This window comes from Podarcis vaucheri (assembly GCF_965113315.1).
Source record: "Podarcis vaucheri genome assembly, chromosome: 10".
NCBI lineage: Eukaryota > Metazoa > Chordata > Lepidosauria > Squamata > Lacertidae > Podarcis > Podarcis vaucheri.
The window spans coordinates 11309558-11335836 of NC_138748.1; the positions used below are offsets into that span (position 1 = coordinate 11309558).

Here is a 26279-nt window from a genome sequence, read left to right on the forward strand (position 1 = left end):
GCCTGGCACCTAGCTAATTTCTAACAAAATGCATTAGGCACCTGGCCTAGGGATTTTGGTCAGGTTTTCACCTGAGCCAGAGGAACGTGTGTGAGAGAAAGGCCTAGAGAGATTGGCCAGAGGAGAGAGAGAGAGTGTGTGTGTGTATATATGTGTATAACCTTCGAGAAGATATTTTTAGTGCAGGAGTGAGCCAGTTCTGTGTCTCCCCACTCCACAGGCCAACTTTGACAGGTGGGTCGGAGCACTCACCTTGTCAGTCACCTGCAAAATGGTGATGGCAGGTGACTATCCACCTGCCAAAGTTGACCCCACTTGGTGGGGAGAGGAGTCTGCTTTGCCAGCATGTTCCCTGCAGGCAAGTCTGCACCAGGCAGGATTGGAACCCGCCACGCCCGTCGCATCAGCTGATGTTGCCCTGTGACACCAGCTGATCACCAGATGGGGGTGATTTGGGAGCAATGGCCTCGTGGGCCAAAACTGCACCCTGTAGTGCGCCAGAGTTGGTCTGTGGGCTAGAGGTTCCCAACCTCTGATGTGGTAGAAAATGTAATTCTCTCTGTTTGCAGATACTGTTCTATGAATTGCATGCTGCTAGATGGCACACTTCATTGGGTGGTGATAGACCGTTGTTGAAGAATAGGTTCCACAAATGAACTTTGGAAAATGGGGAGATCCATTATCCTTGCAAAGTACAAGTACATCAGAGTACCTCCCACATCCCAAATTCCTGAGATTTATTACGCACTGTTGGGATTGATGGATGAGTTATTGCTTCAAGTTCCCCCTCTAAATTAGCTGTAGTGCAAAGCTGTTTAAATTCCTATCTTGTGCTCTTTCCTGTGATTCTCTTTTTACAGCTGCTCCCTTTTTTTGTTTTTCCTATCTTTTAATGTGTTATTCTCTCTAGGACTTGCTTTCTCTGTAAACACTAGTTATGCAAGCCTTAAGAAATATGTTCCCACTGCTTTTTGGAACAAAACCCTTTTCCCTGCCTACTGTGCTCTCTAAAATCAAATTTGAAAGTATAGGAAAAAATAGATTGCGTCTGAAACTTTTAAGAGGTGGCTTGCTTTGGTGTGATGAAGGTGAAAACATTCTTTGCAGCTTCAATTTTACGGCTTAAATTTGATATGCATTAAAATAAAAGCGAAAACAAGATATTTCATACCATGGAATCATGTTTGTTTTGACTGCTTCGTTGTGCGTGTTCAGTTCAGACATCATACCAAACCATGGTTAAGGAAATCAAATCATGGTTTCTCATGATGTTTACATTGACAAACTCTGTTTTATGAGTCAGAACAATGTTTTGCGAGCTGCAGTTTATGGTAACAGTTGAGAAGTTGTTTTCATAGTCGTAACTCAGACTTCGGAAACTGCTGTGCCGTGGAGATGGGAGTGAAACTTACAAAGCTCTGTGCTGAAAAGACACACCACCCCAAACCATTTGGGTTTCAGTTCTAAAAGCTATCACAAACCATGGTTTCTCCTGAAATCTGTATTGACCCTGCTAGGCATGCCTGCAAAGCAAGATGCTCTCTCCCAGTTTACCAATGTGCTTTCATATAATACGCTGCCTTGTGGCCTTTTTTCATTGGTGCTGTAAATGGAACTGTATTAGAGAAATCCCCATGGTATCGTACTCTGCATTTGTGCCTCTTTTGCATTCTGGCGAACCTAACTCATTGATAGGTTTAGAGGCATATTTTTAGGCCTGCCTTCAGGATCACAGAAGGGTCAAGTCTCGAAACTGTGGCAAGATGCCAGGATCCGAGGCTGGTAGGGCACAATATGGCCAACTATTTGGCTACCGCTGTAGGCTATGGGACAGGTTCCTCATTGAAAACTGCCCCCAGGCTATTGCTACTGATGAGTCTCTAGGGTTCAGGTGGATAGATAAATAGATTGTAGGTTTTTTTAAAAAAAAATTTTAAATTTGGTTTTCAAAACGAAAAAGAAAAGAAAAAAGAGAATAAATTTACATCCAAATGCCATACACATTCACATATCGAGATTGCTCTGAATCGCCTGACTTTCCCCCATCCCATCCACGCGATCTCTTACTTTCATCTGCATAACAGTACTTCTCCAAAGTTTCCATCATCGTAAATTATCTGTAGTTTCTATTACATTACAAGTGTATTTAGGATCCTGCTAATGTTTTAAACTGTTTACAGTGATTCTGTATATACCATATTTTTCCGTGTATAAGATGACCCCTATTTTTTTAAAACCCAAAATTAAGTTGTTTAGCTTTTGGGGGATGGGGGAGGTCACTTCCGCCAGTCGCTCACTCTCCTGCACTCTACTGCCAATCGCTTGCGACAGGCACTGCCGATCACACACCTCACCACAGCCGCCAATTGTCTGCCAGCTTGCCACCACAAACAGCCCACCCGCCCACTTGCCGCAGCCGCCAATCACCTGCCTGCCTCGTCTGCCCAATTGCCACAGCCAATCGCCAGCAGGCCTTGCTGCAGCCACCAATCACCCACCCAATTGCCGCTGCCAATCTCCTGCTTGCTGCTGCCATTAATCACACGTCCGCCCTGTGCATTCACTATCCATGTATAGGACGACACCTCTTTTTTGCCTAATTTTTTTAAACAAAAAGCACCGTCTTATACACGGAAAAATACGGTATATTATAAGCATTTCCCATTCTTTTTAAATTTCTCGTCTTAGTTCCTGAGCTTCCCAGTTAATTTTGCCATTTCGGCATAGTCCATCAACTTGATCTGCCAATCTTCTTTGGACTGTGTGTGTGTGTGTGTGTGTGTGTGTGTGAATGCATTCAGCCATGGGTGGGACCAGTTGATCATGAGAGATCATGTAACCAGACCTTCCATCGATGGAAGAGTTCAATCCCTAGAGCAGGGATGGGGAATCTGTAGGGGACCCCCATATCTTATTGGACTACAACTCCCTTTATTCATGATCATTGACCAAGCAGGTTGGGGCTGATGGGAGTTGGGACTGATGGGAATTGTAGTCCAGCAATACCTTGAGTTCGCCCCATTGGCTACCCCATTGGCTCTAGGGCATCGTATCACGGTGAAGACCTGTTAATACAGTCGCTTTAGCTTGCGTATGTTGTACTCAACTGACCTCTTAGAACTAAAACGTTGGTTTTTTATCGCCAGATAAACGCAGCAACATGATGTGTTCACGGGTTCAAAAGTGGGTCTATGACAAATTTGGGGAATATATTGAAGACTTCAGGTTTCAGCCCGAAGAAAACACAGTTGAAACAGAAGAACCACTTAGTGCTAGAAGGTAAGTCACACAGGAATATCAGGGTTTTTTTTAAAAAAAATTGAATGATACAGTCTGCTAAAAAAGCACATTAGTAGGGACAATTGCTAAAGGGTTAGAGCCTGCTTTCACTCTGGGAATTAACTGTGGAGTAGCCGTGATTCGTTCACTCAACCTTTATGGGGCATCTGCACAAAACTGAGAAGAAAGTATTGCTCTCTCATGTTTTCCATATTCTGCTGTTTTTAAGAGCTCGGGAAATCCAACTTTGGGGTGGGAGTGGGGAACACTCAGTAGGATAGCTGTGAAACTTACCTAGGTGACTTATTTCAATGATTTTTATAGCATGTATAAATTGCTCTAGCCATTTTATTTTTATTTTTTAAAAAATATTAAATTTATATTCTGCCCTTCACCTGAGGATCACAGGGTGCTTTACAGTAAAAAAAAGCCACAAAAAACCATAATAACAAGCAAATAAAAAATAAAAGCCACATAGTTTAAAAGTCCTTAGATTGCTTTAGTGGCTTGGGAGAAGTGGCTTGTCCTTTATTATGGTAATCTTTGTACGAAATGTTCCTTTCATATCTCCAATTTTCTTGAACAGATCTCTGGTTCTTCCCATTCTGTTGTTTTCCTCTATTTCTTTGCATTACTTGTTTAAGAAGGCCTTCTTGTCTCTCCTTGCTATTTTTTGGAAATCTGCATTCAATTTCCTGTATCTTTCATTATCACCCTCGCATTTTGCTTGCCTTCTCTCCCTCGCTATTTGTAAGGCCTCGTTGGACAGCCACTTTGCTTTCTTGCATTTCCTTTTCATTGGGATGGTTTTCGTTGCTGCCTCCTGTATAATGCTGCAAGCCTTCACCCATAGTTCTTCAGGCACTCTGTCCAACAAATCTAAATCTTTAAACCTGTTCCTCACTTCCACTGTATATTCATAAGGGATTTGATTTAGATTGTATCTTACCAGCCCAGTGGTTTTTCCTACTTTCTTCAGTTAAACTTGAATTTTGCTATAAGAAGCTGATGATCTGAGCCACAGTCAGCTCCAGGTCTTGTTTTTGCTGACTGTATAGAGCTTCTCCATCTTTGGCTACAGAGAATATAATCAATCTGATTTCGATGCTGCCCATCTGGTGATGTCCATGTGTAGAGTCGTCTCTTGTGTTGTTGGGAAAGCGTGTTTGTGATGACCAGCTTGTTCTCTTGACAGAACTCTATTAGCCTTTGCCCTGCTTCGTTTTGATCTCCAAGGCCAAACTTGCCAGTTGTTCCTTTTATCTCTTGATTCCCTACTTTAGCATTCCAATCCCCTATAATGAGAAGAACATCCTTCTTTGGTGTCATTTCTATAAGGTCTTGTAAGTCTTCATAGAACTGATCAATTTCAGTTTCTTCAGCACCAGTAGTTGGTGCATAAACTTGGATTACTGTGATGTTAAAAGGTCTGCCTTGGATTCGTATCGAGATCATTCTATCATTTTTGAGATTGCATCCCATTACAGCTTTCGCCACTCTTTTGTTGACCACGAGGGCCACTCCATTTCTTTTACGGGTTTCTTGTCCACAGTAGTAGATATGATAGTCATCCGAACAGTATTCGCCCATTCCCGTCCATTTTAGTTCACTGATGCTCAGGATGTCAATATTTATTCTTGCCATCTCATTTTTGACCACATCCAACTTACCCAGGTTCATGGTTCTTACATTCCAGGTTCCTATGCAATATTTTTCTTTACAGCATTGGACTTTCCTTTCGCTTCCAGGCATATCCGCAACTGAGCGTCCTTTCGGCTTTGGCCCAGCCGCTTCATCAGCTCTGAATTTACTTGTACTTGTCCTCCGCTCTTCCCCAGTAGCATGTTGGATGCCTTCTGACCTGAGGGGCTCATCTTCCAGCGTCATAACTTTTATATGCCTGTTGTCTTTGTCCATGGAGTTTTCTTGGCAGGGATACTGGAGTGGCTTGCCGGTTCCTCCTCCAGGTGGATCATGTTTGGTCAAAACCCTCCACTATGACCTGTTCATCTTGGGTGCCCTGCTCGGCATAGTTCATAGCTTCTCTGAGTTCTTCAAGCCCCTTCGCCACGGCAAGGCAGTGATCCATGAAGGGGCTTTGTGTTATTACTATTTATTAAATGTGTATACTGCCCTATACCAATAGTATTCAGGGTGGGTCGCAACCCTCCAGAGTTCTTGCGAAGGAGGCGCACGAAAAAGGACCTCAGGTGGTGATTGCAGGGTCTGAGCTGGTTCATATGGGGAGAGGCTGGTCCTTAAGGTATTGCGGTCCTGATCCGTTTTATAGGTTAAAACCAGCACTTTGCATTGGGCCCAGAAACTAATTGGTGGCCAGTGAAGTCGGACCAGGTTCGGTGTAATATGCTGTATTGTTTTTAACACTCGATTGGGAGCCGCCCAGAGCAGATGGGGAAACTCAGCCAGATGGGCGGGGTATAAATAATAAATTATTATTATTATTATTATTATTATTATTATTATTATTATTATTATTATTAGAACAAGCCTTTTCTGTGGTGGCTCCTTGCTTGTGGAATTCTCTCCCCAGGGAGACTTGCCTGGCACATTCATTGCATGTCTTTAGGCACCAGGCCAGAACATTTCTTTTAAACCAGCCCTTTGACTGATTAGCATTCTATGTCCTTTTTTAACCTGTTTGTGGGAGGAGGGTTTTTGGTTTTTGCTTTCATTCTTTTTCAATGTATTTTGTGTTCTCATTTTGTAGTTTTATGTTGTGAATGGCTCTGTGATTTTCAGGTGAAGGGCAGCATTGAAATTGGATAAAAATATACATGCCGAAGTTCTGACACAACACACACAATTTTTGAATAATCTGTGTTGAATATGAGGTAGTAACAGAAATATGTTTGTCCTTCAAAGATAACATATCATATGGTCTACTATTCATTTTCCAGGCTCACAGAAAATATGAGACGATTAAGTAAGTATCTAATGTTGCATATATATATATATATATATATATATATATATATATATATATATATGGTATTTGTATATAAAATGCAAACAGTGTTGAGAAATATTTAAGTGGATCTTGTAGCAATAAAATCCATATAATTTTGTTACCTTGGTGTCACATATAACATGGAATTTGATAAAGTATATCATTAATATTCAAAGTTACAGAAATCTAAAATGTAACAAGCATGATGTGACAACTGTGAATATTCATTTTTTTGCAGGATTAATTAATTGTCTAATTTAAAATAGCTCTCCAGCTAATCCCTAGAACTTAACATTTTCCCAATAGTAGCTTATTGTTGTGCTCTGTTGAACAGAAATAGAAGCTTGAACTCTCTTGAATATATTTATCTGACAACTAGAGTGATAATTGGACTCATAGGCCCAATTCAGACGTCATGCTTTTGGGTTAGTGAACCATGGTTTATCCTAGCTTGTAAGGAGCTATTAAACCACAGTTTCATGGTGTGGCTGTCACAGGAAACTGAAGTGAGGATAGGCACACCAAACCTAGTCATGCAACAAGAGCCGAGGGGCCTGGTGAAGAGGGAGCAGCGATCTTCTTCTGATTTATTCTGCCCAATGAGTCTTAACTATGGAACAAAGTTTAATTAACCAAGTGTTCCATCGTTAAATAATTCTGTTACTGTTTGCCAAGCCATTAAGACTCCTTCTGCAGAATCAGTTTATTTTTCGATTCCAAAATGATCACGCTGAGTTGATTTCTGTGCTGGCTTCAGTCTAGTTTTATAAAGCTCCTTATCGGGAAAATGGAGCTGGACCAGTTCTGCAAGTCAAATGTTTGTGGGGTGGTTGTTTGTTTTTTCAGCATATGAGAATTAGAGTTGCTTAAGATTAATCTGAAATTCCGCAGGCCCCACACGGAGGCATCTCACGCCACAAGAATGGCCAGAATGCAGCCTTTGCCCTTGTTTGTAACCTCCCCTTTTAATACAGGCATGGAGATGAAATTGGACTGACCAGGATGTGTGGTTGCAGTCCTGCCCATATTTTGAGCTGCCTTTGACCTTTTGCAAAACGCTATTTTGCTACTGTGCCATTCTTTTCCTAAATTATGGTGCAGTCTGAAGGCACGCGGGTGGCTCTGTGGGTTAAACCACAGAGCCTAGGACTTGCCGATCTGAAGGTTGGCGGTTCGAATCCCCGCGACGGGGTGAGCTCCCGTTGCTCGGTCCCTGCTCTTGCCAACCTAGTAATTCGAAAGCATGTCAAAGTGCAAGTAGATAAATAGGTATCACTCCAGCGGGAAGGTAAACGGCGTTTCCGTGCGCTGCTCTGGTTCGCCAGAAGCGGCTTAGTCATGACCTGGAAGCTGTACGCCGGCTCCCTTGGCCAATAAAGCGAGATGAGCGCCGCAACCCCAGAGTCGGTCACGACTGGACCTAATGGTCAGGGGTCCCTTTACCTTTACCTTACCTGAAGGCAGCTTCATACGGGCAGATTCATCTCTGGAGAACACGAAGGTGTGATTTGCATGTAGGAAATGGATAAAAAACGCCACACGGCCTTATTTCACCTCGAGTGCGATCCTTCCCAGGGAGGCTGTTTGCGTATACAGCAGCTGCTCACAGGGCGATAACTCGAGTGATGCTGGTGCGTGTGTTGATCAGCTCTTAGCTTCCTGAATTCCTAGAAACCGCAAGATGCCATGCCTAAATAAGGACTATGGGAGAGTGTGTTTAATAACAAGATACACCACTTATCTGCGGAAACATTCTAAGTCAATGACACACATCGCTTCTGCTTGTAATCCCAAAGGAAAGGAATGTTGAAAAGTTCAGGCACCAGCTATTGGGCCCATGTGGGTGGTCCCCTCTCCCCTTTCCAATTCATAGTATTATGTCTTTGGAAGCATTGCTGTCTGCTTAGAGTATGTTTATTTTCTCTTCTGCCTAGAGAGAGGTGCCAAACCCGTCACAAATTTTGTGAAGAATCTTTCTGCCTTATCAGACTGGTATTCTATCTATACTTCTGCTATTGCCTTTATTGTAAGTTGTCCTTTCTCGTTCAGGTGAACTTACAGACATGAACTTCGCTCAGTTTATTGGGGGAGGCGGGGAAGCAACTCTACTCAATTCTAAATGTTAAAGCTGGCTTGATAAATATGAATCCTAGAAGTCAACAACACTCGCAGGGCTGGGAAGAATGAGATACACAAATCAGCATTACAGTGTCGTGTGTTGTGACACCAAGCATGCCTCTTGGAGTGTCGGTTGTGTAGAGTTGCAAAAGTTTCGCTGTTTGTCAGTGCTTGCCCATTTTTCAAAGATACACTGATTTCACCTGTTTTCTGTTCCGGTTCATTCGTAGTGTCTAGTTTTCCAAATTACTGTAACAACATCTCTTAACATCCGTTAAAGGAACACGATGGGGCTGATAATATAGAGAGAGAGCAGATTGTCTTCCACTTTAACAAAGAGCTTTTATGGAGAATACCACCTGGGCTGGTTTGCCCTGTTTCAAATATACTTTAAATGTGGGTTTAAGAATATGGTTTGGCATGGTGTTTAAGAGTTTGCAGGGTCTTATTGGGTCTCCTGCCAGGTTGTGCCTCTTGATAGAATAATGTGTCTCTCCCCTCAAAACAAAACAAAAATACTATCCTGCTTCTAGAAACCTAACATATCTGGGAGAGTATTTCAAGGGTTTAAATCTGCAATTCTCAGTTGTATTCCATTGTTCAAGCAAAGCCGAATTGCACAATTTTTGTGCAGAAGCCTTTAAGTAACCACAGACTTCAGAATACACTGAGAATATTAGTTCAGTGAAGCAATGGAGATTTTGAGATGATAAATTGTTGCATAGGGAATGGCGTTTCATGATAATGAGCAGCCGTTCTGGGCCCGCTTGTGAGGAGAGCTTGTTGCCGTGGGAGCTGAAAGAATGTCAGAAACCTGCATTTTCTTCAAGGGGAATTAATTACAGAATGGGAAAAAGCAGGAATGTCACTTTGTAGGGTCAGTATAATACCCATGGTGAGGGGGAGGCTTCCACGTGAAAATGTTTGGCCGTCTGCATGATTTCAGAGTGTTGATGCCAGTTCCAAAGTATAAATGGATTTGATGGAAACCTGTAGCCTTTCAGACTCCAGCTGAAGTTCCCCATCTCTCCTATACATGTTTACCTGGGAGTAAACCCCATTGAACATAGCTGGACTCATTTCCAGGTAAATATGCATAGAATTGCAATGTAAGATTGATTCCTCTCAAATCAATACAGATGTCCTGGGAGATTGTTTTCGGCATGGGTATTGCATGAAAGCATCCTTATTATTTCCTTTGTAATTCTTTATTTCTTCTTCTGACTCTAGATCTACATGAATGCTGTGTGGCATGGCTGGGCCATTCCTATGTTCTTATTTTTAGCAATTTTGAGGTTATCCCTAAATTACCTCATAGCCAGGTAATCGCTCATCTTTCTTCTGTATTGAAGTTTCAGTTTGTCACTTGTTTTGGGACTACGATTCCCATCATCCCTGACCACTGGTCCTTCTGATGATGGGAGTTGTAGTCCAAAAACAGCTGGAGACCCAAGTTTGGGAAACGCTGGATTAGATGCTCCTTGTGGTCCCTTCCAACTCGTATGATTCTGTGGTTCTATATCATCTGCCAGACTTCCTAGGGAGAAGCAATTTGCCACAACTGCAGCTCCTCTACAGGTTTAGCAGAGGGAAGGGAACTCTACCGAACGTTGATTTTGGAGACAAGTCAATAACCCCACCCAGAACATTATTCTTACAGCAGGAAAAGTGACGATGCAAATCTACTCATTTCAAAGTTCTGTTACCCATGGTAACTGAACATGACAGTTTTTGCCTATGTGCCACCAGATTCTTACATCAACACAGGTATAAAAAACTTGTGCTGGAACTGAAATTGCTTCAGCATCAGCAAGCACATTTCATCCTGTTCACTGAGTCCCTGAAGCCCTCTTCACACGTTTGTTGTGCTTAGGGAACCTCCATTTTTGCATGTCTTCTCCACTTCTGGAGAAGGTGGATGTCTGCAGAAAGGAACCTCTTTCAGGGTTCCCAGTTCCATGTGGACGTTCAGGACCCAGCATTGTGCTCCTGATGAACTTTGTACCGATGAAACCCCCCTCCTCTGAAGTGGGCTAGTTTTATTTGCATGCAGGAAGGCTAAAATGCCAAGTATCATATTTTTTTGTTAACAACCAGCAGAATGCTAATCCCTAATTAAAAAGCCAAATGCAGTAATCTACACAGAATGGATATTATTTGTGTAGGAACGTTCTTGCAATGCCATAATTACTGCTGATTGTCAAAGGATTGATGAGCGTGGGTTGTTGTTTTTTTAATGTTAATTATGGCTTTGTGTAGTTGATAGGGTGTTTGGTTGGTTAAGAACAAACATAAGCATTATTTACATACTTGTAATCTATGGCAGTCTTTTGAATATTCAAGGCCATATGATTCTGTGAGGCTGCATGACACAAACTGGGTGGTTGCATTTGGGGGAAATAATTAAAATAGATCTGAAAAGATGTTGTCTGCTACCCACACGAGTTGCTTTTTTTAAGCATTACTTTTACTCTGTTAACTGAGCCTTATGGAAAAGCTAGTCTGTTTAATTAAAGTATTTTTATTTTTATTTTTAGAGGGTGGAGAATACAGTGGAGTATTGTGCCTGAAGTTTCTGAGCCCATTGTAAGTCCAAATAATTCTAGATACGTTTTATCTATTTTGCTCATTGTAATAATTGACTCTACCAGCTTTTTATGATTAGTATTCAGGGATGTTGCGCCACAAACTTCCTTTTATGCTTTTCATTGAAAACTCAAATATTGCACTTAGCAACACACCATTGAAGGCATCGAGTCATGAGAAAATGGCTTTTACAGTGGACGCTCGGGGCGCGAACGTGATCCGTGCGGAATGCACGTTCGCAACCTGCAGCGGCGCATCTGCGCACGCGCGGGTTGCGATTCGGCGCTTCTGTGCATGCGCAAAGCACGATTTAGCGCTTCTGCGCATGCGTGACCGTCGTAACCCGGAAGTAACCCGTTCCGGTACTTCCGGGTTTTGGCGGTCCGCAACCTGGAAAAACGCAACCTGAAGTGTCTGTAACCTGAGGTATGACTGTAAATAGTTTTCCAGAGCTGCTTTATTCTGAAAGTCTATAACTGGGGAGGTTAATTCCCCTGAGGCAGTTCTCCAAGCAAACTTTGCTGCCCTCAGCCAAGAGCCCGTGCTGCTCTCATCATCCCTGGTCATTGGCCGTGCCAACTGGGGTTCATGAAAGTTGTAGTCCAATCACATTTGAAGGGCCACAGCTTCCCAGTCCCGAGTATAGACTATAGGCTTGTGGTCCATGTAATGGAATGCACTTCCATTAAAAAAATAGATATATTTCCGTAGAAAACTGGACATCTGGTTCTTTATGGGGAGAGAATGCTTGCATGGTGGAAAATTCAGTCACGCGAGCCCTAAGTACAGGCATATCATAGTCATTGTGTTGCCACGAATCTGCTGCCCTAAGCTGATTTTTGCTTAAAAGGTGAAGGGCACGTAAAAAAATCTTGTTGCTTTGTTTCCGGTCTTCTTTCAGGAACCTCCAAAGGAAGATCTAACAGTGTCAGAAAAATTCCAGCTCGTTCTGGACGTGGCACAAAAAGCACAGGTAATATAATCCCTGGCGCCTCCCATTGAAAGGATTTGTGGGTAAGCTCTCAGGGCAGTTCATAACACAAGTTTTCTTGTCAGCTCCCAGATCTGTTCTTTGTGGTCCATATTTGCCTGTGCCAACCCACAAAACACCTCTGAGGAACATCTTTCTCAGCAGGCTTCTTAGTCGGACGCCTGGCTTTTGTTATCTGCTGTACTTTTCCGTCTATAAGATGCCCTCATGTATAAGACACCCCCTATTTTGGGGGACTCAAATTTTAGAAAATATGTGGGGGAGATGGCTCAGGCTTTTTTTGGGGGGGTTGCCAAAAATTGCCCACTAGCCACAGGAACAGCCAATCGTAAACAGACCCTTCCCCAGCAAAAAAATCTCTTACCCGACTGAGAAAAGCTGTCCACTGGCAATTGTGCGCTTCCCAGAACAGCAGCCGCCAATGGCAGCAGCGACAGCCAATCCACAGCAATGTTTGCTGCAGAAGCCAATCGCCAACCCAATTAGAGAAGTAACAGCCAATCCAAAGCAGCTCTTCTAGCAGCCAACAATCGTCACTGACACGCTTCTGCTCGCAGCTGCAGCCAATCACCCTTCCACCCCTTCACTATCCATGTATAAGACGAGGCACATTTTTGAACATAATTTTAGAGTAAAAAAAACAACCCTTGTCTTATACACGGAAAAGTATTTCTTAGCTACTGAGGGCTGCCACCCAGTAATTTTATTTCTGAACTGAGAATTAAACCCAAATCTTTTGGTGACTCTGACCTGTGCACCCTCATTGAAGAATGAAAAAACATCATGTGAAAAATCCGTTTCAGAAGACTCTTTTCTTCTTGACTTCATGCCGCAATATTGCCTCTTGCAATGTGTAGACCGTACAGCGTTTGAAATGTTAATGGCAGATGAAATTGATGGAATATGCAGAAGTGGCTAAACTTAACCCGTAGAATAAGAGGCCAGGAAGAAAGTTTTTTTAAAAAAGGAAGATTGGAAAAAGTTTGTAGGATACTTGAACAATTATTGTAAACAAATTAAAGACGTTAGCAGGGTTAGAGTAAATTCAGCAGCAGAAAGAAAACTGATATAAAATGGAAATAATAGGGTTTAACTGGAATATGCAGCATAAATGGGTGACTAAAATGAATCATGGAAGGGGGGTGGGAAGGAAGTTGATACCAAATTTATGATTGATATTTTGGTAAATGTGCAAACCTTGTAAAAAAACAACAACACAAAAACCAACAACCACTAAATAAAAAAAGGGGGGGGGAGTTCAACATTAGTGTAAATGCGGTCATTTTCCCTGCAGTCATTTCCAGTGTTCAAGGGATGTTTTCTACGTTCTCAAAACAGCAATCTTTTTACACAGGATTCGCAATTCTGCCCATTGGGCATTCTCTAGTTTATGGTTCCTAAAATACAAGGCACGGGGGGGGGAGAGCAAGCAGCAATTTCTGGCATGTGAAGATTTTATGAGTGTCGTACTGTGACTGGAATAAAGATTTTCTTCCACCTTTGCAATGATATGGAACTGATTTTTTTTAAAAAAAATTTAAAACGGTGGCTTTCTACCCAGAATAGAACTTTAGCTTAAGTTGCACTGCAGTATATTCTGAGCTGACATTCCCTTCCTCTTTCAATTGCAGAATTTGTTTGGCAAAATGTCAGACATACTGGAAAAAATCAAAAAGTGAGTTTTAAATGTATTTATTTTCAGCGTATTTGAACGGGGGGAGAGAACAAAGTGCCGCAATGTCTCACTTATTTCTCTGTTCCTTTTCCCTTTCACAGCTTGTTTATGTGGGTGCAGCCTGAAGTTACGCAAAAGCTGTACATTGCTCTGTGGGCGGCGTTTATAGCATCCTGCTGTATTCCGTACAGGATCATCGGCCTTTCAATGGGTAACACTTTTCAGATTTCTTGCCGCTTTCTGTGGTCCTAGAAGCTCACATCTATCTTGACCAGGAACCAAGTTTCCATTATGAGCCATTAATTGGGCATGCTTCAAAAAATACTTGCATGGTGCCAGACTTGCTTGGAGATGGATGTTAGGTAAAGGATCCCTGGACGGTTACGTCCAATCAAAGGCAACTATGGGGTTCCAGAGCTTGTCTTGCTTTCAGGCTGAGGGAGCCTGCGTTTGTCCATAGAGAGCTTTCCGGTTCATGTGGTCAGCATGACTAAATCACTTCTGGCACAACTTGATGGAAACCAGAGCGCACGGAAACACCGTTTACTTTCCCTCTGCAACAGTACCTATTTATCTACTTGCACTGGTATGCTTTCGAACTGCTAGGTTGGCAGGAGCTGGGGCAGAGCAATGGGAGCTCACCCCGTCATGGGGATTTGAACTGCCGACCTTCCGATCGGCAAGCCCAAGGGGCTCAGTGGTTTAGACCACAGCGCAACCCGCGTCCCATAGATGGATGTAACCCCTTATGAGAATATTTTCTTTTAAATGCTGCTAGAACCATCCTCTCAATATGGCTTACAAATAAAATTAAAGCATAAAATCATTAAGCTGGCCATATAAACAACCATACAGGACAGAAAATGCTAGCGTACAGTACACAGCAATGTCCCAACCTGAAGTGTTAGAGGGCAGCTGGTAATTTCATTTTATGTTTTGGGTTTTTTGCCTACCCAAGGTGGGTTATAACATTGTAAGGAATACAGTTTAAAACCACCTACCCCAAACAGACCTGCATTAATTAACTCTTTCCAGATAGGTCATGGAAACCTTATTTTTCAGCTGTCAAGATGGCCAAGATAAAGAGGTCCATAGCTGCTGCTTTGCTGTAAATCAACCTTAACTTCTGCTTTTGCAGTTGTGTGGCCACTTGAATTTCTAAGGCTCACATCTCTTGCAGACCCTATAGTTTCTGGCCTTTTGTTCAAGGGTTGAAGTACAGTGGTACCTCTGGTTGCGAATGGGATCCGTTCCGGAGGCCCATTTGCAACGTGAAAAGCCCGCAACTGTGCAGGTGCGTGGTGCAATTTGGTGCTTGTGCGCATGAACGAAGCGCAATTTAGCGCACCGCGCATGCACGAGTGGTGAAACCCAGAAGTAACCCTTTCCAGTACTTCTGGGTCGCCGCGGGCCGCCGCAACCTGAAAAAAATGTAACATGAAGCAAACATAACATGAGGTATGACTGTATCTTTGTTTTGGTTGTATGGTGACTATATCAGTAGCACAATTCCGGTTAAGCTGATATTTCACTGATCTTTCTTTCTTTCTTTCTTTCTTTCTTTCTTTCTTTCTTGGTCTTTCCAATTACATAGGACTTTATGCAGGAATCAAATTTTTCCTTATCGACTTTGTCTTCAAGCGGTGCCCGAGGCTACGAGCAAAGTATGATACCCCTTATATCATATGGTTAAACTTGCCTACAGATCCCCAGCTCAAAGAGAGAGCTAATGCTACAGTATCAAGACGGGTAAATAGAGCTTGATGTTTTGTTTTGTTTTGTTTTTTGTTTTCACGTAACCGAACGATATCCATTTGACTTCAGTGACTAGAGCACATAGAGGGGCTGGCTGGCTGGCTTTTAAGGCTGTGGACCTAATATGCACGGTTGAATTTGATAGTTGACAACTCTCCCACTTCAAAAACAGAAGGCCCCGTGAATGTAGATATTGGGTGCTCTAAAACTAATGGGTGACGTTCTAAACCCCAAGGGTCATCTAGACCAACCCCTTCAATTCAGTCACAGCATTCACTCAGTCATGACAATATAACACAGCAAATATAATCCCCATCAAGTCCTTAGTGATTGTACACATCCTCAGTAATTCTGATCTTGCCCACAGCCATTGCCATACTAATGGTTAACGGCAGACTACTACTACTACTATTATTATTATTATTATTATTATTATTATTATTATTATTATTATTATACTATGACCATGGTAAAGGAACAGGGGCAGGTCAACTGTTTTTGACTTCCACCCTAAGGCCATAGCCCAGTTTCTAGCAGTGTGTATTCCTTTATTGAGATTTACAGCTTGCCCTTCTTTCAAAGATGCCAGGGAGGGTTAAGTACAATTTCGGAACCCAGATTAAGGCAATTACATGATTTAAAACGTCGCCTGACCCCAGTTAAAAGTATTATTGACTGTCTGAACTTTGAAGTCTCCTCTTATGAGACTCAGTTGAATCAAGGGCCGATTCAAAACATTCGGATAAAAAATAAGAGATGCAGCAGCAGCAGCCTTGTCAGAATTTTACCCATCAGATTACAGGTTTTCTTGTTTTGAAAACATACCAGCTGTGAGGAACCTCAGAGAGCGGTCATGTCCCATCTAAGTGCTAAGATCTGAGATAAAGGCTCTCTTGTCCCTGATCTTAGTGCTGTGGTGCTTAGCACTGAGATTTGAGACAAACCTCTGCCTGCTGCCACTTGTGGTCTAAGAGGAGGCAGGCGCTTATCTCCACCTTAGTGCGAAAAGCACCACAGCGCTAAGATTGCAGAAGAGAAAAACACTGCCTGCTCTTTTGCAGTTAAAGGCAACAGGGTTCTTCCTTTGCATCTCAATTTGAATTCAAAAAAGAATATTCCCTTGTAGCTGTGACAACAACAACAACAACAACAACATCTGGCTGTGTTTCCCCAGCCAGTCGGGGCGGCTCCCCACAAAATTAAAAGCACAATAAAACATCAAACATTAAAAACTTCCCTAAACAGGGCTGCCTTCAGATGTCTTCTAAAAGTCAGATAGTTGTTTATTTCCTTCACATCTTATGGGAGGGCATTTCACAGGGTGGGTGCCACCACCGAGAAGGCCCTCTGCTTGGATCCCTGTAACTTCGCTTCTCTCAGTTAGGAAACCTCCAGAAGGCCCTCGAAGCTGGACCTCAGTGTCCAGGCAGAACAATGGGGATAGAGACGCTCCTTCAGGTATACTAAGCTGAGGCTTTAAAGGTCAGCACCAACACTTTGAATTGTGCTCGGAAATGTCCTGGGAGCCAATGTAGGTCTTTCAAGACTGGTGTTATATGGTCTCGGCAGCCGCTCCCAGTCACCAGTCTATCTGCTGCATTCCAGATTTGTTGCAGTTTCCGGGTCACTTTCAAAGGTAGCCCCACGTGGAGCGCATTGCAGTAGTCCGAGCGGGAGATAACTAGACCATGCACCACTCTGGCAAGACAGTCTGCGGGCAGGTAGGGTCTCAGCCTGAGTACCAGATGGAGCAGGTAGACAGCTGCCCTGTCTTGGAATCACCTGACGTCACATGTAAAAATGGCCCATGGAATCTGGCTTGATCCAGTTCTCCATCCCTACCCTAAAGAATTCAGCATTTTCTTGCATCTGGAGTGCCCAGTACTTCATTCAGAGACTTCCTGAATTTCTCAAAGGTGCAAACGTTCTGCATTTCAGTGACACTTTTGATCTGACAGAGCCTTGAACTGCTTTTTCCCACCCATAATTTTACGTGGTCCAGTCACGAGGGTGCCGTATTGTACTCTTTTTCTGAACATTCAGCTTTTCTTCAGTTGAGCTGCCTTGCCCATATTCTTTTGTTTGGTCTATCAAAGGAATCTATGGAGAACTCATTATCTACATTACACCGAATTAACCTTCTGCCATACTTTCTCAGCTAATACCAAATTATAAACAAAATGAAGTGAAAAGTTACACCCACTGTTAAACAGATTAAGAGCCAGAAATGGGAAATCTAGTTAAGGGCTAATTTGATTTTAATGGATTGAAAATATATGCTCTAACCACTGATACATTGGAGTGATTTTTTTTCCTTTTCCCTTTAATATTGCAATCATTGTGTGTAGTCTTTTGGAATGTACAACCTTGCAACTTCACTCAGTTCATGTTTTTTATTCTGTATATTATACAGTTAAATAGATTTCGCTTTTTTCTTTTGTCACTGTCACATTTGTGTTTGTTTGTTTTTTCCTTTCCTGCTAGCTGTCAGGGCATGAAAAGGTACGGATCTCAGCGTGCAACACTTTCTTTCTTTCAATTGGATCATTTGTGTTCATAATGAGCTGATGCCTTTTGTGTGTGTGTGCGTGTGTAAGCTGGTGAATTTAGTTAACAGTTACTTTGTATGTTTGTGTGTGTTGCATATATTTAATGGCTTGGTTTTAATTTGTAGTTTCTTGGAAATGCATAGTAAGTGTGGCTCCTGCTAGCTGAATGATCTTGAATTAATTGTGTGCAATAATATTTCCAGATCTAGTCGAAGGAGTTATTTTGATGTGCTTGTTAAATGCCGTCTAGCGAAATGTCCCTGTTCTGATGTTCAAAGTCAGACAGTTAGAATTATGTGAGGGAGACTGGGGACAGATATGCTATCTCCAGCTATGGCAGTGGTGGCCAAACTTGGCCCTCCAGCTGTTTTGGGACTACAACTCCCATCATCCCTGACCACTGGTCCTGTTAGCTAGGGATGATGGGAGTTGTAGTACAAGTTTGGCCACCACTGAGCTATGGGGAGTTGGAAGTGACACTCCTCAGTGCAGAGCCTGTACTACACCCGAAGGCTCTCTATATTATTATTATTATTATTTATTATATAAATTTCTATACCACCTTTCGTACAATAATGAAACACAAAAATACATAGAATCGTAGAGTTGGAAGGGACCTCAAGAATCATATAGTCCAACCCCCTTGCAATGCAGGAATCTCAGCTAAAGCATCCATGACAGATGGCTATCCAACCTCTGCTTAGAAACCTCCAAGGAAGGAAAGCCCACAACCTCCCAAGGGAGACCGTTCCACTGACTATCAGCTCTCATTGTCAGAAAGTTCTTCCTGGAGTTTACTCGTAATCTCCTTTCTAGCAACTTGAAGCCATTGGTTTGAGTCCTACCCTCCGGAGCCGGAGAAGACAAGCTCGAGACGGCCCTCGTGAGATGGCTCTTATATCTCTTCTCAGACTCTTCCTTTCCAGGCCAAACATACCTAGCCCCTTCAACTGTTCCTCATGGACTGTCTCGCCAGAGTGGTGCATTTTAAAAATGGGCTACCATGTTTTAAAAATAAGAAGGGTGTTTTTATGGTTTTTGATTTGGCGTGGAATGACCTATATTCTCATTTCTCAGTTGCAATTCTACTGGAACTTTTTTTAAAAAAAGGTTTGCATTAAAGAGTGCAGTCCAGACAAGTTGAGATGGTCATATAATGTTGATGAATTGAATGTCTATCCCCCACCTCTCTCTCTCTGAGGAGCCCTGTGCAGCAAGAGAAATCAACAGGGTTTAAAGTGCATAACTGAAACATTCAAGCAGAATTTACTTAATTAGGAGTTATTGCGCCAGCTTTTAAGATGCCAAATGGTTAAACAAAACTTTGACATTCCTTAGAGTTTGAGGGCGTAATATGCGAGGGAACATCGAGATAGCGGCCTGAGGGTCCATTACACATTTTTTAAATTAAAAGCTGAGCAGATCTCTTTCCTCGCCAGGGCCAGGACGGCAGACCACATGGGAACGTCTTTTTATCATTTATTGCGATGACACCCTGCGGTTCGGCCCCATTTTATCGGGGTGGCTTACAATAAAAGCACGCCTGAAAAGCCCCTTGCTTGCATGTGCCGCTTAGGATCGCAGACAGCCTTTACAAAATACAATAGAGCCCACCTGAAATGGCGCCGTTTCTGACTGAACGTGCGGCGCTGCATGTTCTCACTCTTCTCTCTTTGTAAGACCTTTCTGCATTTAGGGGAAAAAAAGTTTCTGCAAGAGAGGGCTGTACTGGAGCTTATCTTCCCCATGCACTAGATTTCTCAAGAGTTGTGACACGTGTGCATGCTGCACACAGACAGTGCAGGAGCTTCCTAATACAGTGGAATTTGGTTTTCGATCACCAAAAACCCGGAAGTCAATGCTTCCGCTTTCAAACGCGCCTCGGAAGTAGAATAGCTCCCACTGAGGTTTTTTCCCCAGTTTTCTCTATTGAATTTGCAGGCTGCCCTTTTCGCCTCAGTTTTCAAACATTTCGGAAATCCAGAATGGATTACATTCGAAAATCGGGGTACCACTGTACGCAGTTCACATGTCTGCAGTAAGAAGTGGTATAGTCCAGTTTTATTGTAAAAGGGAAAAGGACTCCTGACCATTAGGTCCAGTCGTGACCAACTCTGGGGTTGTGGCGTTCATCTCGCTTTATTCGCTTTATTAGCCGAGGGAGCTGGCGTACAGCTTCCGGGTCATGTGGCCCGCATGACTAAGCCGCTTCTGGCGAACCAGAGCAGGGCACAGAAACGCTGTTTACCTTCCCGCCGGAGTGGTACCTATTTATCTACTTGCACTTTGACGTGCTTTCGAACTGCTAGGTTGGGAGGAGCAGCGACCGAGCAACGGGAGCTCACCCCGCCGCGAGGATTCGAACCGCCGACCTTCTGATTGGCAATTCTTAGGCTCCGTGGTTTAACCCACAGCACCACTCGTGTCCCAAAGTTTTATTGTACCACCTGATAATTCTGAATGGATAGATTGGATCTAATTCTGGCTCACGTGGAAACTCCACTCCCGACCTTTTACAACACTGGTCTACGTGGGCAAGACACACAGTTGTGTTGGGTATCAAGCCTTGGTCCCCCCGCCATAAATGCACGTTCCGGAGAATAAAGGCAGGGTGTTGTTGTTTTTCTAAGGATTGCATAAAACCACAAAGCCGCCCCTGTGTGCTTTATGCATTTGCCGTGCATTAACGGTAATCCGATTTTATTTCCTTGCAGCTTCAAACGGCAACGTCACGAAGTTGCGTGGGCTCCAGCGCCCCGACGGGAGTAAGCAGAGACGAAGACAGCAGCCGATTTCACACCACCAAGAGAGGCAACTTCTATGAAGTATTTAATCTGTCGGAAAACGAACGTCCTTTGTCAGGTAGCGGCGCATACGTAATACACGGGCGTTGGCCGTAAATAGAAGCGCATTTTTAAAAAGGAATTGCGCGCAGTGCAGCATACTGAGAAAATGAACTGCCCTGTAATGTTATCTGCTGTTAGGTCCTGTGAGCAAGAGGCCAAATTAATTTTTTATCTGACATCCATAAGATTCTTTGAGCGAACCCGATGCCTGCCGCTTGGTTTGCCTTTTGTGGTAGCACGAATTTGAGAGGGCAGGAAAGGTTCATAATCCTGCGAGAGAAGTAACTTAACCCAGTGCTTGAAACAAATACTTCAGGGTTTAGGAAAAGTTTTGGTACGCATTCTGGAATTCTGGTGTGTGGCTTTTAAAGAAAGATTTGTCACCATAACTGAACAAAACATTTCCGTGTCCCGTTTTCTTTTTTGGGGGGAAATGTCTTTTTCCTGGGCTGCCACTGTGAAGGTTTGGCCCCTCGATTTCTTGCATGAAGTATAATGTGTTTATTTTCTTTTGACAGTGTGTGAGAATGGCTGGCGCTGCTGCTTAATTAACAGAGACAGGAAGATGCCCACAGACTACATTAGAAATGGAGTGCTTTACGTCACAGAAAAGTAAGTCTTTACGCGATTTGTAACGGGAGTTTTCAGCCTGGGAAAAAATTGACTACCTGGGAGCACCAGGCAACTCCTTTTGCAAGTGCCATTAAACCAAAGGAGAAGGTTAAAGGTATTTCACACGTGTCACCGTAAATAAATGTAAGAAAAATATACAGGGCATGCAAACTAGCCCTCATTGGATTTTCCCCCTCATGAGAATGCCAGAACGTGTCGCAACATGATTCATTCACTGTTCACATGAGGTAGAACCAACTCATGAAAAAGTAGGCGTCTCCTCGAGAAATAATAAGAGAATTGAATGGGTCAGAAAAGAGTCACCCAAGTGTAGCTGTAATATCCTGAGTGTAGTGATGTTCTTTCTCAAAAGGTAAACAGCGTTTCTGTGTGCTCTAGCTTCCGTCATGGTGTTCCGTTGCGCCAGAAGTGGGTTTTTTAAAAAATTAAATTATTTATTTTGTTTTTCAAATTATAGTTTTACAATCAGTTATCCAACATACATAATAAAAACAAGATTCCAAGGAATCTCCTGGACTCCCCTCCTCCCCTTTGTGGGTCCTATTGTTAATCATTTCCTCCTGCATCTTTTATAATAATCCAAATTTTTTACATCTCCATTATATCCAAAATTCACCATTAAACTGCAAGTGTTATTCCAATCCTACTCACGATTTTAACTGTTTACAATGGTCTTTAAGATAAATTTAAAAATTTCCCCATTCCTGACTAAAATTTTGGTCTTCCTGATTTCTGATTCTTCCGGTCATTTTTGCCATTTGAGAATAATCCATCAACTTAATCTGCCATTCTTCTCTGGTCGGGACTTTATCTTCTTTCCATCTCTGGGCCAGTAACATCTGCGCAGCCGTGGTTGACCGCGCCAGAAGCGGTTTAGTCCTGCTGGTCACATGACCTGGAAAGCTGTCTGTGGACAAATGCCACCTCCCTGGGCCTGAAGGCAAGATGAGCGCTGCAACCCCATAGTCACCTTTGACTGGACTACACTGTCCAAGGGTAATTTACCTTTTTTGGTGGGTGCAGGTGGCGCTGTGGTCTAAACCACTGAGCCTCTTGGGCTTGTCGATCGGAAGGTCGACGGTTCGAATCCCCGCAACAAGGTGAGCTCCCGTTGCTCTGTCCCATCTCCTGTCAACCTAGCAGTTCGAAAGCACGCCGGTGCAAGTAGATAAATAGGTACCGCTCTGGTGGGAAGGTAAACGGCGTTTCTGTGTGCTCTGGCTTTTGTCACGGTCCTCTGTGTGCCAGAAGCAGTTTAGCCAGAAGCTGTCTGTGGACAAACGCACGGCTCCCTTGACTTGAAAGCGGAGATGAGTGCCACACCCCATAGTCACCTTTGACTGGTCTTAACTGTCCAGGGGTCCTTTAGCTTTTCCTTACCTTTCTCAAAAGTAGACAGGTCAAAGTGAAATGACCTGTAGCGGCTGCATTTCTGCAGTCTGAGGAGCAATGTTTCAGACTTCGAACTCAGTGAACCTGATGTCTTTCTAGAATACGTTTTCTTGGCGCCTTCTGTGCACATGTTAGGCAGATCTCAGAATTCTACACTTTCATATACTTCAGAATCAGAAGATGGAGGGCTGAGCCAAATGAACTTTTAAGAAAAATGCATTGGCATGAAAGGGGGCATTCTGGGAAGCTGAAATAATTTATCCAGAAGACTTTCTTTGTTACACCTGTGTGCTGGTGTTAGGCTACGTGGCCATGTCACTCAAGACAGACAAAGCTCTCCACGAAGTGTTGCCGCCATTCTAAAATATTATTAAAGTGACATGTTATATGTCTGGCGCTATCCCAAGGGCTCTGCAAATTGCACCCATAGAAGAGTTGGGAATCTTAAACCTATCTCCTCCCCTGGGATTTTTTCCTCTGCTGGCTGATGCCAGGGCAAGTGAGTTGTGCTCCTGGCTGCTCCTCTCGAGGGATACATATGATAGATTAATGTACACACCACAGAGCCCCAATATTCTCACCCCATAAACTTGTTGAAACCCCCTCACCAGCTTCTCCCAAGGCCGCCACATGAGCCTCGTTGGCCCTGAACCAGGCCTCTTCTAATTTGGAACGGAAACGGTTTATTTTTGCTCTCAGTGGAGTCAACCCTTAGCCAGAACTTATTTATGGTGTCACTCTTGCTAGGAAAAAGAGCATTTCAAAGCAAAAAAGCAGCACCCAAACTGTAGTCAGTTGAGCTTTAATTTGTGCTGGGTAGTTATTTGCCTTGATGGTGGTGGGAATATCCCCTTATTGCAAAAGGGGGTGTTCTTTTACCTCATCTGTAATCGTCAATATTCCACAAAACAGACAGAGCTTCAAGCTTTGGGTGATACCAAACATTGTCACACTCAGGCCAGGCCGATTGATTTCTGTGGGTATGTCAGCCCTTTTTTAAAAAAAATAGACTAGAAGCACCTAGTGGTGAGAAAGAAGATATTCCTGAGATTTGAATCTTTCCTGATGAATGGAAGCGATATATCTGTGTTGAAATCCTTATGAAAGGGTATTTAATATGCGCTGCTTCTAGCATTGTGTATGCACATGTTTTTGTTGTAACATCAGTGTATGACAGTCTCTAAAACTATATAGAGCTTAGTTGTTCGATTTGGTGTAACTGCTCTTTCTCCCCCCCCCCCATTTGTCTGGCAATTTAATTATTCCTCATTGATTTGCAAAGCTGTTTGTATTTAAATTAAAAATTGAAGTTAGTTAGCAAGGCTTTGAATCATTTTGGTCCTCAAACATCTATATAATATATAACGTTTTCCTTTCCTTTTGTCCAGTTATTTGTGCTTTGAAAGTTCCAAATCTGGTTCATCTAAAAGAAATAAAGTTATAAAGTTGACAGATATTACAGATATTCAAAAGGTAGGTCCATGGTGTCTGTTTAACATGCTGTTTTTTAAATAATACGGATGAAGATTGTATTCTGAATCAAAACATTTGAACATCACATTGGCACCTAGATCCATTCTCTGTACAGATGTGGAAGCCACTTCTGGTCATTGTGTTGTGTTTCTTTGTCATGATCTGTGGAAGCTTCAGATCATGTGGAGCTCCTTTAGCGCAACAACAACTCTGAAATACTTGTCTGAGCTAACTAACCCAGGAACTACCTTTCCCAGCATATTTCTGGGCCATTGCAGATCCTACCCTAGAAGCCATCCTCTAGGGACCCCCATAAAATATTTGAGGCGGCTGAGCTCCCCCAAAGTTGATGGGCATCGCCATTCAGATGATGAGTGTCTTGTGATTGATTATGCAGTGTATTATTCAAGTTGGCACCCCTGGACCCAAGTATGTGGGTGGTGCTGTGGTCTAAACCACTGAGCCTCTCAGGCTTGCCAATCAGAAGGCCAGCGGTTCGAATCCCTGCGACGGGGTGAGCTCCTGTTGCTCTGTCCCAGCTCCTGCCTACCTTGCAGTTCGAAAGCATGCCAGTACAAGTAGATAAATAGGTACTGCTGCGGTGGAAAGGCGTTTCTGTGCGCTCTGGTTTCCATCACGGTGTTCCAGTTAGCTACCAATTAGCTTCTGGGCCCAATTCAAAGTGCTGGTTTTGACCTATAAGGCCTTAAATGGCTCAGCACCACAATACCTCAAGGATCGCCCCTTCCCATATGAACCTACCTGGACCCTGAGATCATCTTCTGAGGCCCTCCTAGAGAGGTTTGAAGGGTGGCAGCATGAGAACAGGGCCTTCTCTGCAGTGGCTCCCCATCTGTGGAATGCTCATCTGGCACCTTCATTATACACCTTTAGGTGCCAGACAAAAACTTTCCTTTTTAACCAGGCCTTTTGTTGACCTGATTGACATCCTATACCATTTTAAAATGTGGCTCTTTTTTGGGGTGGGTGTTACTGGGTTATTGCTTTGATTTTATATGTTGTGGTCTTGCTGTGAACCTCCCTGAGACCTCCAGGTATAGGGTATAGAGAGGCTGTCCAGGAGTAACAGTGGGCCTCAAGCCTGCAGAGGGGTTGTCCACCCCTCTCCTAGTATTATGATGTTGTTGTTTTAATGCCCTCCCTTTTGTGCTATGGACCTGAGAGGTCTCCAGCCCTGGCCAGATCAGAGCCTTTCCCACGTTGCCTCCACCGGCTCAGTATTTTAATATTGCCTTTTTCTTTGTTCTTTTCAGTACAAAGTGCTTTCCGTCCTTCCCGGATCCGGAATGGGGATTGCGGTATCAACGCCATCTACGCAAAAAGTGAGCAAGCAAATAAAAGGATCTTAACGTGTATTGCACCATCAATTCTGCCGGCTGAAATATTAATGCTCTGATGACCTTGTCTGTTTTTGGAGCACTTAACTTGAGCCACGCGGATTCCTTTACTAAACCTTTTTTTTTTTTAAGTTGTTGCAAGCATCTGTGCTGCAATTTGCAAGGAAAGGGAATTTAGTCATTATCTTCAGGGAAAGCGAAAACGTTTCGGGGCCTTTTTTAGCTTGCATATGCATGGGCCGTCTTAACAAAAATCCACCACAGCGAGTGTCTTAGAGCAGAAAGGGAATAGTGAGTCACGTTCTTTGTCAGTAGTAATGGAAAAAGTATGTGATTTGGGGAAGTTAATGATGAGAAACTTATTTAGTGAAGGTGTTTGGTAAGAATGACTTGAAGGTAACCTGAGAATGAGTCCCATTGAATTCAGTGAGACTTCTTTTTCCCCAATTATATTTTATTAAATTTTCAAAAAACAACAAATACACTCCAATGCATACTATTGTTTCTTTTATTTTGTTGACTTCCCACCCTGATTTTCATAGTTTTTTTAAAAATTTCTCCCCCTTGCTTTCTCTCTTGTAGCATAATAACAATACAGTTGTACCTTGGAAGTCGTACCTTGGAAGCTTAGTTCCCAAACGTTTTGCCTCCTGAAC

General features: G+C 43.0%; 1 protein-coding gene across 7 annotated transcripts in view; it reads left to right on the forward strand.

Moving 5' to 3' along the window:
* The window catches only part of GRAMD4 (GRAM domain containing 4), a 101112-nt gene that overhangs the window by 73837 nt on the left and 996 nt on the right, over positions 1-26279 (forward strand). For 5 of the 7 annotated variants that reach the window (XM_082239687.1, XM_082239683.1, XM_082239688.1 and 2 more), the window contains 14 exons: positions 3147-3279; positions 6198-6223; positions 8182-8273; positions 9596-9687; positions 10903-10951; positions 11853-11924; positions 13574-13617; positions 13719-13828; positions 15212-15366; positions 17857-17874; positions 20636-20783; positions 21286-21379; positions 24181-24265; positions 25540-25608. In XM_082239687.1, coding sequence (XP_082095813.1) covers positions 3147-3279; positions 6198-6223; positions 8182-8273; positions 9596-9687; positions 10903-10951; positions 11853-11924; positions 13574-13617; positions 13719-13828; positions 15212-15366; positions 17857-17874; positions 20636-20783; positions 21286-21379; positions 24181-24265; positions 25540-25608 — 1187 coding nt within the window. The remainder of the gene's footprint in view (positions 1-3146; positions 3280-6197; positions 6224-8181; positions 8274-9595; positions 9688-10902; positions 10952-11852; positions 11925-13573; positions 13618-13718; positions 13829-15211; positions 15367-17856; positions 17875-20635; positions 20784-21285; positions 21380-24180; positions 24266-25539; positions 25609-26279) is intronic. The other 2 variants (XM_082239684.1, XM_082239686.1) reach the window with 1 other exon arrangement.